The 12,814-nt window shown below is 37.8% G+C and overlaps 1 protein-coding gene across 48 annotated transcripts in view; it reads left to right on the forward strand.

Moving 5' to 3' along the window:
• The window catches only part of PLEKHA5 (pleckstrin homology domain containing A5), a 265,114-nt gene that overhangs the window by 153,083 nt on the left and 99,217 nt on the right, over positions 1-12,814 (forward strand). For 46 of the 48 annotated variants that reach the window (XR_007921242.2, XR_011378677.1, XR_011378676.1 and 43 more), the window contains 3 exons: positions 643-763; positions 3,665-3,769; positions 7,964-8,036. Coding sequence is in view for 39 of the 48 variants with exons in the window: in XM_051850805.1 (XP_051706765.1) it covers positions 643-763; positions 3,665-3,769; positions 7,964-8,036 (299 nt within the window). In the remaining 9 variants the exon portion in view is untranslated. Of the gene's footprint in view, positions 1-642; positions 764-3,664; positions 3,770-7,963; positions 8,037-12,814 lie in introns of those variants that run through there. The other 2 variants (XR_007921240.2, XR_007921243.2) reach the window with 1 other exon arrangement.

The following is a 12,814-nucleotide window of genomic DNA, read 5'->3' on the forward strand; positions in this document are numbered from 1 at the left end:
AGCAGCTTTCTTATTTGGATATTTGCAGTCAAGTATGACAGAATGCCAGCTGTATGCTGTGTCTGGTAGGGAAAACATGACTTACAAATTTTTTCCAGTAGGAATATAATTTCAGAAATTCTTTTTACAATGGTTCAAACTCATGAAGTAAACTCAAAGGCCCAGGATGCAAACTTGGAGAAATTCTGTAAACTTTGGTAAAATTATGAAACTGATCTGAGCGCAGTTTTCTCATCCTTACATTTGGGATGATGGTAATTGCCATCTCTCAGGATTTTTATAAGCATCAAATGAAATGCTCAGCTGTTCACAGATAGTGTTATTGATATCTCTGCTATTGTTTCTAATATTAGATTAGTTATTCTTGTGGTTCATTTTCATTTTCAATTTTCCAGTTGAATGACCAATTAGAATATCTGCAGTAATGCCTATTAAAATAAACATGAATGTTAACTTATGTCAGGCTTAGGAGAAGCTTTAATTATATTTAAAGTAGTTTTAAATATTAACTGTTACCCTAGAGTAAAGAGTATCCGGCCGTCTTAAAAACGTAGGCTATCAGTGTTGTCTAAATGTTAGAGAAGCGTTACCGTAAAGCTATATGCCACACGTTCTAGCACTTTGACATATCTTATTTTTTAGGGCCGTTGCAACCATGACATCTGAAGAAAAGAAGGAACGACCTATAAGTATGATAAATGAAGCTTCTAACTATAATGTGACATCAGATTATGCAGTACATCCAATGAGCCCTGTAGGCAGAGTAAGTTATTTTGCTTACTGATGGTTATTGATAAATGGTAGTCAGGATTCATTACCATTACTCATAATGAACTTAGAATTGGAATTATAGAATATTAATTTCATTTTTCTTAAATGGATTTAATTATATTGGAGGTAATTGATATAAAAGCAATAGCTTGAAATATGAAGTGGTAAGGTTGTAATTTGATGACTTTTTAAAAATATTGGTCTGATATTTGAATAATTTAATAAATGATATTTTTGTGAGAGAATGATTACTTTGTTGAATCAACTTAAGTTTTAAAGGGAAGATTAATGTAATAGTTTAAGAATCACATTTTCTGGTTATTGAAATGCCTAGATTGAAGAGACATTTACAGTGAAACAATGGTAATAATAAATTGAATGATGTTTACAATAAAGAAATGGTAGATTATTATAATGATATTTCAAATAAGCCTGCTAAGGTTTTTAAAATGAAATTTTGTAGCCATTACAAGAAAATGTAAATTTCAGATAGTGTAAGGAATTTCTGATAGTATAAAAAAGCCAGTAAGATAACTGAGCATAATACTTCATTAGCAGGTTCTAATTAAAATCCACAGAAATGATAAATGGGTTGAAAGCTACCAGATCGTTATCTGGAGAAGACTGAAGTTGGACCTGTGCCATAGAGTGTATAACCAGAAATTTTCCACTTGAGTTAGTTTTTGAAACATTAAAAATAAAACTATGAAAGCACTGGCAAGAACAATGTAAGAGTTCTTTTTTAAAGCAATAAACCAGAATGCGGATAATATAAAGTAATAAGAAATTCACACACATATATTTATTAAGTATGCAGAATATGTAAAACTCAAATGTAACAAAGAATAATTTCTTTATAATTAAAGAACAGCTCTAAATCAATAAGAAACAGAACTACAGCCAGTTTAAAATGGGCAAATTATGTACAGTAAGTTCCCAGAAAAGAAACTGGAATTTGCTCTTAAATACATTAAAAAAATTCTCCATCTCATTCATAATATGAAAAATCCTCATTAAAAGTAGAAACATCACCATTTTTTTATCTGTCAGGATTGTAGAGGTCAAAATTTTTTTTGGCATAGCACGTTTCATTGACGAGAATGTAAGTGACTCAGCACAGTGGAACAGAAGGGGCTCACATATGCAGTTGTCTGAGAAGGAAAAGGAAAAGGTGCTGTCTGGCTGGCTGTAAGAGCATTTACCTGGATGACAGACAGCACACGTGCCCACAGTGACGCCGCTTGCTGCACAGACTGCTTGGCTGGGTGCTGGCGCCAAGCAGGATGTATATATCTTTTTGTTCCATTCGAGGTTTTTTTGTTTTTTGTTTTTTTGGACAGGCAGAGTGGATAGTGAGAGAGAGAGACAGAGAAAGGTCTTCCTTTTGCTGTTGGTTCACCCTCCAATGGCCGCCGCGGCCGGCGCGCTGTGGCCGGTGCATCGCGCTGATCCGATGGCAGGAGCCAGGTGCTCCTGGTCTCCCATGGGGTGCAGGGCCCAAGCACTTGGGCCATCCTCCACTGCATTCCCGGGCCATAGCAGAGAGCTGGCCTGGAAGAGGGGCAACCAGGACAGAATCCGGTGCCCTGACTGGGACTAGAACCCGGTGTGCCGGCGCTGCAGGTGGAGGATTAGCCTATTGAGCCACGGCGCCGGCCTCCATTTGAGTTTTATATTGTGTTCAAACGCTGTTTGAAAGCATATTAAAATTCGTCAAGGAAACCATTCTTTAGGAAATTTCTGTTCACCAAAGAAACAAAATTCAAATGAAAAATGCTAGTTTTCCAGAGATTGTAGATGAGTTGAAAAGTCGGAGATGGTTTGCTGTTACTTACCTTTTACTTTACAGAGAAGATCAGTGTTTGCTGGTTACTTGCTACATTGCTGCCAAGCTAGAGATCTTCCTGCTAAGCAGAGCAGTGTTTAAAATGATTTTATATTCTCCTGTGTGCCTCCCAGAGTAAACACATCTGTGTGGTATCATTCAAGTTCAGAGTTGTCTATAAAGAGGAAAACACTATTTGACATTAAGTGGATCCTTCCAGTCCTGTTTTGATTTGATGTGATGTGTTTGTTTATAACTTACATCTGAGTGTTTCTCCTCTTTTAACTTTCTTTAATTTAAGCAACACCATTAAACCCAGATACAGAGCAAGCAGGAAGTTCTGTCCTTCAGTTTATTTTTTAAAAATTTGTTAATTTTTACTCAAGGCCTATTTATTTTATATGGCAGGTAAGACAAAATATCACTACGTGTTATGTCTTTTTAAAAATTGTGTTTCCAGACTTAAAGGAGAGATTATAAAACTTAAGATCCTTTTATAATACTGGGGGGAGAAGCAGGAGGACAGGATTCTTTGTGCAGAATTTTTACTGTTTTGGTTTTTTATTTTTAAGATTTCTTTATTTATTTGAAAAGCAGAGTTTCAGAGACAGAGACAGACAGAGAGTAGTCTTCCATCTTCTGGATCACCCCCCAAATGGCCACAGTGGCCAGAGCTGGGCCAATCCGAGGCCAGGAGCCTGGAGCTTCTTCTGGGTCTGCCATGTGAGTGTAAGGGCCCAAGGATTTGGACCATCTTCCACTGCTCTCTCAGGCCATAGCAGAGGGCTGGATCAGAAGTGCAGCCAGGACTTGGACCAGCATCGTATGGGATGCTGGCCCTGCTGGCGGCAGCTTTACCCGCTATGCCACAGCACTAGCCCCAGAATTCTTATTCTTGAAACAACTAAACTAGCAAAAGTGGAACTGAGATAATTTATTTGAAAGGATTTTAAGTCTTGCAAATCTCAGAGAAATCTGAAATTAAATTAAAACTGTAAAGATTTAAAAAAAAAAACTCAAATCTTGGCATTAATATCACATTTTCTATCATTTTTTTTTCCTATTTAGACTTCACGAGCCTCAAAAAAAGTTCATAATTTTGGGAAGAGGTCAAATTCAATTAAAAGGAACCCTAATGCACCTGTGGTCAGACGAGGTTGGCTTTATAAACAGGTAGGTTTTCTTCCTGTTTGATATGAAACAAAGAATAAATCAGAAGGGACCTTTGGGGATGAATGTTCCTAAGACAACTGTATAAAATTAAATGAAATATATGTCAAAATTAATATATGCTGTGTGAAAGGAATAGTATGCTAAAATTACCCAGGCAGGAATATTTTTTAAATGTCAAGAGTGAAATAAATATAGTAGTATTGTTCATTTTTCTACTGCTATAACAATCATTAGACATATGTACAATTATATACTCCCCTGCCTTTCTTTATAGAAAAACTGAAGATATTTTGACATTTTTCTGATTTTGTTTTTTCTGATTTTTGCTTCTGTACTCTCAGACTGTTCGTTCCTTCTTGAGGTTTTGTGTTTTGTTTTCTGGTGTTTTTCTTTTTCTTTCTTCATTCCTGGTTTGACTGTTTGCTCAAACAGGGTTCATGCTCAGACACCTGGGCTTGTTAAGGTTTATGTGGTATAGTCTGGGAAACTTGCTGTTGGTTTTGAATTTAGGATACAGGTACCTGCCCTCTTGAACTTGGATATCATTTTGATCTCGTAGTGCCAGTTCTTTGGTTTCTGATTTGCCACTAAGTTTCAAATAAGTAGCTGCCAGATAATTGAGATGACAGACTCAACATGCAAGGCCTTTGTCTGTCTTTGTTTTGATTCTGAATATATGCAGATGATACAAACCAAGTTAAATATTAGTTTATTGAGGGTGCTGATCTGTTCAATAATGCCAATTTGTTTCAGATGATCTAATGATTTTTATTCACTAAACCTCATAATGAATTTGCTAGGAAATACTCATTAGAGATAGTGTCATCTGAAAGTTGATTGTCATCTAGACTAATGTATTGGAAATGGATCATCTTAAAATCCAGAAAATGTGAAGTCATTCAGGTAAATTGGTTTTGCCAGTTCCTCAGTGAGTTGATTGGGTATTTAACTTGAATAATAAGTTTTAATTTTTATTTAAGAATATTTTGCTATATGTTAACTGTTGACAGTTAAACTTATCCAAGCTAAAAGATTTTTGCACAAAAAAATGACCTAAATGAAAGATCTCTGTGAGTAAGATCCTGGTGGAAAGAAGGGGCCATCAAAGAAGGAGGTACCTTTCTCTGAAGGGAGGAGAGAACTTCCACTTTGACTATAGCCTTGTCAAAATAAGGTCGGAGTTTGTGAACTCAAGAGGTTTCCATAGGCCAGTGCCGCAGCTCACTAGGCTAATCTTCCACCTGCGGCACCAGTACTCCGGGTTCTAGTCCCGGTTGGGGCGCCAGTTCTGTCCTGGTTGCTCCTCTTCCAGTCCAGCTTTCTGCTGTGGCCTGGGAAGGCAGTGCAGGATGGCCCAAGTGCTTGGGCCCTGCACCGGCATTGGAGACCAGGAGGAAGCACCTGGCTCCTGGCTTTGGATTGGCGCAGCGTGCCAGCCTTAGCGGCCATATAGGGGGTGAACCAATGGAAGGAAGACCTCTCACTGTCTAACTCTGCCTGTCAAAGAAAAAAAAAAAAAGGAGGCTTCCATAGCCTTGGTAGCTCATGACAAGAGCCTTGGGTGATTACTGACTTCATAAATAAGAGTGTCAGTTGTTAAATCAACAACAGGAGTCATTGTGCACTTGCTCCCCATGTAGGACCTCTGTCCTTAATGTGTTGTACTATGAGAATTAATGGTAAAAACCAATCTTCAAACAGTACTTAATACTTTGTGTTTCTGTGTGGATGCAAACTGTTGAAATCTTTACTTAGTATAGAGTTGATCTTCTGTATATAAAGATAATTAAAAATGAATCTTAATGTAGAATGGAGAGAGCATAGGAGATGGGATGGTTTGTGGGTGGGAGGGAGGTTATGGTGGGAAGAACCACTATAATCTAAAAGTTGTACTTTTGAAATTTATGTTTATTAAATAAAAGTTTTCTATAAAAAAGATTTTTGCACATTTAGTTTAGTAGGTACCAATTATATTCAAATAGTTAAATGCAATATTGGACCTAACAGAAGATAATACAACTCCTTATTTAAAATAATTCCTGGTCTGTCTTTTTGATCCCTTGGTTTATTTAGTATTGCAAAAGTGTTGCCAATTAGTTTCTCTAATACAAGTGTATACTTTGTAGCAGGTGATAAAATATTTGTTTTTCTTTTCAAGATTTATTTATTTATTTGAAAGAGTTACACCCTATACCCCAATGTATACGATTAGTAGGGTATAAAAGAAGATTAATTTTGTAACAAATTCTACCAGTATAGTATTTTATAGGGGTCTGAAATATATGTGAAAACCATATAAAAAGAAAACTGATTGTGTTACTGCATCTTACGCGGTACATCAGTTAAGGGCAGTTTTCTCCAAAGACAAATGATTTGCAGACTCTTAGGGAGTTTTGTCCTGGAGTTCTATATATACTACTACTTTACTATAAAGCAGTTAAGGAAGAACATGCCTCACCCCAGTTTTTTTCTACACCTATCGCATATTTTTTGGACTGAATTTATATGCACCAATAAAAATAAAAAACAACTTTGTTTTAAAAAGTACCTCAAGGCAATAAAAATATTTTAATTTTTGATACATATTTTAAAAAAGAGTTACACAGAGAGAGAAGGGGAGGCAGAGAGAAAGAGAGAGAGAGAGGTCTTCCATCTGCTGGTTCACTCCCCAATTGGCCACAACGGCCAGAGCTGGGCCAATCCAAAGCCAAGAGCCAGGATCTTCCTCCTGGTCTCCCATGTGGGTGCAGAGGCCCAAGGATTTGGGCCATCTTCCTCTGCTTTCCCAGGCCATTGCAGAGAGTTGGATCAGAAGTGGAGCAGCCAGGTCTCAAATCGGCGCCCATATAGCATGCTGCTACTGCAGGCAGCGGCTTAACCCGCTATGCCTCAGTGCCAGCCCCAAAATATTTGTTTTTCAAAACTCCTTATATGCACTAAAGAAAGAATATTTAATACTATGTATTAATAATATGTATCATTTCTTTCCTTATCTTTATTTCAATTTTTTCATTCCATCCTTGGAGTAGCTGCTAATTTTAACGACAGATCTTTTACTTTCAGGGATTTTACCTGTATTCGTTTATGTAATTCTAAAGTCACTACTAAATAGGTGATTGTTGCAGCTAGAAATAAATTAGAAATATTAATGCACATACAAACCAGCCTCTTATCTGCATTTTTTTAATGTCTGTATTTAATTTTCTCTTGAAGTTTTACCATACTGTTTATGGGAAAATAAGTTCCATTAGAACTGTAATTTTGTTTGAGCCTGGTATTTTTGTAAATAAATTACTTAGAAATAGCTGCCAAATAGCCACTGTTGCTAAGAGTTTATTAGTAAGAAGAAAAAGTTTATGTATTCTTACACTACAGTTCTGTTTTCAAATCCTTTGGCATCACATTATCTTTGGAATACTTTCAGTTCACATAGTGTCTTCCTGTTGAAGATTTTCATAATTAAATCCAGCTTACCAGAATGCACACACTGCTGTGTGGTTACATTAGTCTCGTCCTAGCAGACCTAGGTTCAGGACAGTGACATTCACATTGCTTACAATTATAAAACCAAATCAAGTTGTTCCAACACATTCCTTTGACATAACAATATTATCCTTTGGAAACCAGTCTGAAAGGGAATATCTTTATATATATTTCTAGAAAACTGGCTATCTTTTTTTTCAATCGACACAAACTATGTATTTATGCAGTACCATGTAATGTTCTGATATGTGTATACGCTGTGTAGTGTTCAAATCCAGGTAAGCATATCTATCTACTCAAACATTTATCAATTCTTTGCAGTAAAAATGTTCAAAATTCTTTGTTCTAGCTTTTGGGAAATATATTCTGTGATTATTGTAGCCACCTTGCTGTGCAATAAAACACTCTTAAACAGTTTTCTCTAACTAAAATTTTGATTGACACATTAGTTATGCTACACACATCAGTTGAGAGTGAGAGGTCTTCCAAAAAGTCTATGGAAAGAGCATATTATGAAAGCATATTATGAAAGATTATGATTTTTTGGCGCCAAAATAAACTTACCTTATAATTCTGTTTTTCTACTTACTTTTCATAGTCCCTTTGCATATAAAATGCTTTGTTTTAAAAGCTTATTTTAAATAAATGTATCAGAAGTGAGTTTTGTCATCTAAAATGAAAAATATCATTAAATATGTTGATTTAATGCAGGACAGTACTGGCATGAAGCTGTGGAAGAAACGCTGGTTCGTGCTTTCTGATCTTTGCCTCTTTTATTATAGAGGTGAGTTCACCAAATACAGTTTAGTGCATGATTTTCTCATTGCCATATATCTTAAGTATTAGACATTTTTAAGGAAAAAGCATTACAACTTGTGCTATTTTAGAAAATCTTTTCTTCACTGGCATGAATCTGAATTACTAGGGTATGACAGGATCATATAATGCTTCAAATAAGTAAGTCAGAGTTCTGGTCCAGTTTCTGCACTCTGATTTGTTTTGTGAGAAGACCATATGAATCTTTTGTCTCTCAGGCTATCCTTGATTTCAGTGCCTAATTAAAATCCTCAGTTTGATGAGGCTCTTTTCACATCTCAGTTTTATCAAATCTGTGGGTTCCTCCAGTACTCTTCTGCTCCTCAGCAATGGTTTTAAAGAATCAGAAACTACTATGATATAATGGCAACTGAAAAAAAATTATAAAGAAATATATTTATTTTAGCCTTTTTTTAAACTAACGATGTCCATAACTATGTAGAAAGTTGTGATGAGTATACACACCAGACTGGGAAAGTAGCAGTGAGGTGTTATTTTAGGTATGGAATTGAGTCTCCATGCTCCTGTTGCTATCATAAATTCCATTTTTTTTCTAGTTGCTGAATTATTAATTAATTAATACAATTTTAAGTAAAATCCCAGAGAAGTCTGCAGAGTTGTTACCAGTCAGCAAAAAACATACCTAGGTAGATTCTCCCGAGAGATCTGCTCCAGCTGTGCATTAAAACCATGAACCTGGACCCAAACTCTTCCCTTCTTTAAAGTCTGGTCAGAAACTTGGACCAGGAGCCAGCACTGAGGCACAGCAGGTTAAGCTAACGCTTGCAGCACCAGCATCCTGTATTGGAGAGCTGGCTCGAGTCTGGGTGCTCCTCATCTGATCAGCTCCTTGCTAACGGGCCTGGAAAAGCAATGAAGATAGTCCAGGTGTCTTGGGCCCCTGCCATCCACGTCAGAGACCCGGGATAGCGTTCCTGGCTCCTGACCTTGACCTGGCACCATTAGGGTGGTGGAACAAGAAAAGATCTCTTTTTCACTTCCTCTTTCTGTCTCTCTACCTTTCAAACAAATAAATAAATCTTGAAAAAAAAAAAAAGAAAAAGAAATTATCTTTAAAGAAATGAATTGTCAAACCCATAATCAATAATCTCAGAGATGCAGCATGAGTTACAAGATATGACAGAGGGTTTTAGAACTGATGTGCAGTCTTTTAGTTTTCCTTATGATTACACAAAAGCTGAGTAGCAAATTCAGCCATCATCTATTGAAACAATGTAATGCATGCTAGCCTTCAAATTTGGGTTTACCAAAAATGTTTTCATATTTTTACTCCCCTTGCAAACTGTGGTTGAGGAGTTGCTGACTCAGAATTAACCAAACCTATAAAATTTCTTTTAGTCGTAGAGATACTGGTCAGGCTGTAATTGTGGTAAGTGGTAATTGAGTTAAGTGCCAAACTTAAACTCTACAATTTTCCTTAAAAGTTTTCCCAACCTTTAAGAACATTAGGAGTTGTATCTCAGTCATTATCCCTAACCTTGTGATCTTTGTTTTCCTGTATATTCATGGACTATTTTTAACTTTAAATTAGGACAAAAAAGTTTACTGTTTTTAATATAAAGATTTATTAGTATTCAAAAAACACTAAATTCCTTATAATTTGCTGCGATTGCTCATCATTTTTATAAATTTATCTTTTAATTCTGTTTTCTATCAATCTTTTTTTTTTTTAAGATTTTTTATTTGGAACACAGAGTGACAGAGATAAAGAAAGAAGAGATCTTCCATCTGTTGGTTCACTTCCCAGATAGCTGTGACATTCAGGGCTAAGGTCAGGCCGAAGCCAGGAGCTCCATCTGTACAGGGGTCCAAGTACCTGGGCCATCCTCTGCTGCTTTCCCAGGCACATTAAAAGGGAGCTGGGGTGGAAGCAGAGCAACCAGGGCTCACACTGGCGCTCCGATATGGGATCTGGCATCACAGATGGCAGCTTAACCCCTCTGCACCACAAAGCTGGCCCAACCGGGTCATCATTAGTAGAAAGTCTTTTTATGCATTTCTCTTAAGTTTGTTAATAGGAAACCTCAGATGTTTACATAAAAACTACTGTATTTCAGCTTTATGTTTTACATATATATACTTTTTTTTTTTAGTGTTTACTTTGCTGAGCATGTTACCCGGATGATTTCATTCATCTAATCCTCAAGCCACCTGATAAGGTGGGAAATCTGATTGTGCCCATTTTTGCCGAAGACTAACACTGAGAGGTCAAATAGTCTGCCTGAGGTCTCTCAACTTGTTGGGACACAGCCAGGGTTTGAGCCCAGGCAGCGACCCCAGAGCTGGTACCATTAATCACTGTTCTCTCAGCCCCAAGTGTTTGACCCCTGCCCCACCCTGCCCGATAGCTTCTTCCCCTAAATGCTGAAGACAGTGGCCCTATTCATTCTTTCCGTGCCTCTCAGTGCATCTGGTCCACTGACATACAAAGTGTGCTGTCAGAATTTTTTGGCGGGCTTATTCATGTTTGACAGAAACGGAAAATCAGGCAGAAACTAAATGATTGACTTCTTTTTTATGGTAGATGGAAGTCCAAGTTCAAACTGTTCACTGCCACGCAGCAGGCATATTGTGAATCCCTGGTTATAGGGCACTTAGAGTGTTCTGCAGTCAGTCTGTTGACAAAACACACCACGGCACTTAGCTCATTTAATAAGCATTGATTATTTACCAGGACCATCTTTATTCCAGGTGCTGTCGGGAAACAGTGTGAGGAAGCTCTCCTGAAGCTTAGACTGTAGAGCGGTCAGGGAGATGATAAAAACGCTCATAGAAACAAGCAAGAACCTGATAAATGCCTTTAGGACAGCAAAAGCCAGTCTCTGAAACGGGGGCGTGAGAAACTTCTTGGGTCAGGACTTCTAGCCGATGTTTTAGACAGCAAGATCTAAGTGAGAATGGGGAGCTTGCAGAGCAGGGGGCTTGGGAGGGCGGGTGACTGTTCTAAAGGCTCTGTGGAGTAGGAAGGTGTTCAGAATATTGATGTGCCCAGAGAAACCAGTATATGAAGCTGCGGGGCTGGCAGATGGGAGAACTGGACGTCACACCAGGCAGCACTCTATCCGAATTTAGATTCTACCATAAATCTTCTGAGGAAATAATATTTAAGTATAGAAATGATACGCTTTGACGTAACAGTTTTAAAAGCTCACCTAAAGTACTATTGGGGCCTGGATTGTAGAGGAGAAAGAAAAGGACAGGGAACCTAGTTAGGAGTTGCCCTACCAAGTGATGACGGCAGAGACTAGGGTGGCAGACAACAGGAAGCCCTTTTTATTAATGTTTTTCAACTTAATATTTTATTTACTATTTTTGAGATAACTTAGTTTTAACATGGTAGAGAAAGGCTTAATGTTCTGCTAAACAAAGAGTTCAACAAATAAAAAGTATGCAGCAGACTCCTTATTAGTAGTGGGCTGCAAAGAGTAGCTGAAGGAGTCTGGAAGAACTGGGAAGAATGTCATGGCAGGTGCTCAGTTACGCTGGAGGAGTATTGGCCAGGTCTGTGACGGGAGGACCAGGGAAGAAGGGCGATCTGGATGCAGAACTTAGGTGCACAGCATGAGTATACTCGGCTTATTTGTAAAACTCCACTCAGGGCTTACATTGCTGGGATGAGGGTTATGTCTGAAGACCCAGTAGGATGGAAGGCTTCAAAGATAGATCGAGAAGGCACAAAGAACATTTGTTTGCCATCCTAATCAATAAGAACTCCGTCTTAAACATAAGAATAGTGTTCTGTAATAGAGTCAGGTACATGTTTTGAAAAAGTTGCTGTAGCACTTGAACTAGAGTGAACATAGCATAGAAGTGTTCTAGATTAGAAATGATAACTGGTAATAAAATATTTACCCAGCTGTGATAGTCTGTATTTCTGACCTTGTTCTCAAACATCTTTAAAACTAAAGTAGAAATGGGGGATCCAAAATATCATTTGAATCTAATAAAATGTTGAGATTGTTCCTGTTTCTATCGCAGAGTGTGTTCCTAGGAAGCAAACTGTGAGGGAGACTAGTCCTTGGGGGCTTATTCAGGCATGTGGTTGGGACCACCAGCTGTGGCATGGAGGGGGAGGAAGGAGGATGGGGCAGAGGGGGAGGGGGCTGCCAGACCTTCTCAAAAAAGTCTCAGCCAACCTTAAGGTGAGTCCGTTCATTCTGCTAACACTGTTCAGTGCTTCTCTTTGGTGGGCAGTGTGTGAAGGCTCTAGGTGACAGAAAGTTAAGACAAAACTTAGATTAGATTTGATAGAGGACGAAACAAAAGAATCCATGAGTAGGAGCCTTGAAAGATTATAGTCAAGAACTCCTGACATGGTCATTGGATAGAAGGCAGATTTTATATGCAGTGGTATTTATATTCAGTGTAATGGGAAAACTCATTGAAATTGACTTATTTTTTGAGTTATTTATATAAATTAAGTTACTTACCCCTCATAATAATCTTTTAAGGTGAGTCCTGTTAACCCCCATGCTTTTTGGGTTTTTTGTTTGTTTGTTTTTGTATTATTTATTTGAAAGGCAGAGAGAGATCTTCCATTTGCTAGTTCACTCTATACATGGCCTCAGCAACCAGGGCTGAGTCAGGTCAAACCCAGAATCCTGGAACTCTGGGCCCAAGTACTTGGACCATCTTCTGTGTTTTCTCAGGCATGTTAGCAAGGAGCTATATTGGAAGTGGAACAGCCAGAACACAAAACAGCACTGTTAATGGGATGCTGGCATC

Source organism: Oryctolagus cuniculus, chromosome 9, assembly GCF_964237555.1.
Source record: "Oryctolagus cuniculus chromosome 9, mOryCun1.1, whole genome shotgun sequence".
Taxonomy (NCBI): Eukaryota; Metazoa; Chordata; class Mammalia; order Lagomorpha; family Leporidae; genus Oryctolagus; species Oryctolagus cuniculus.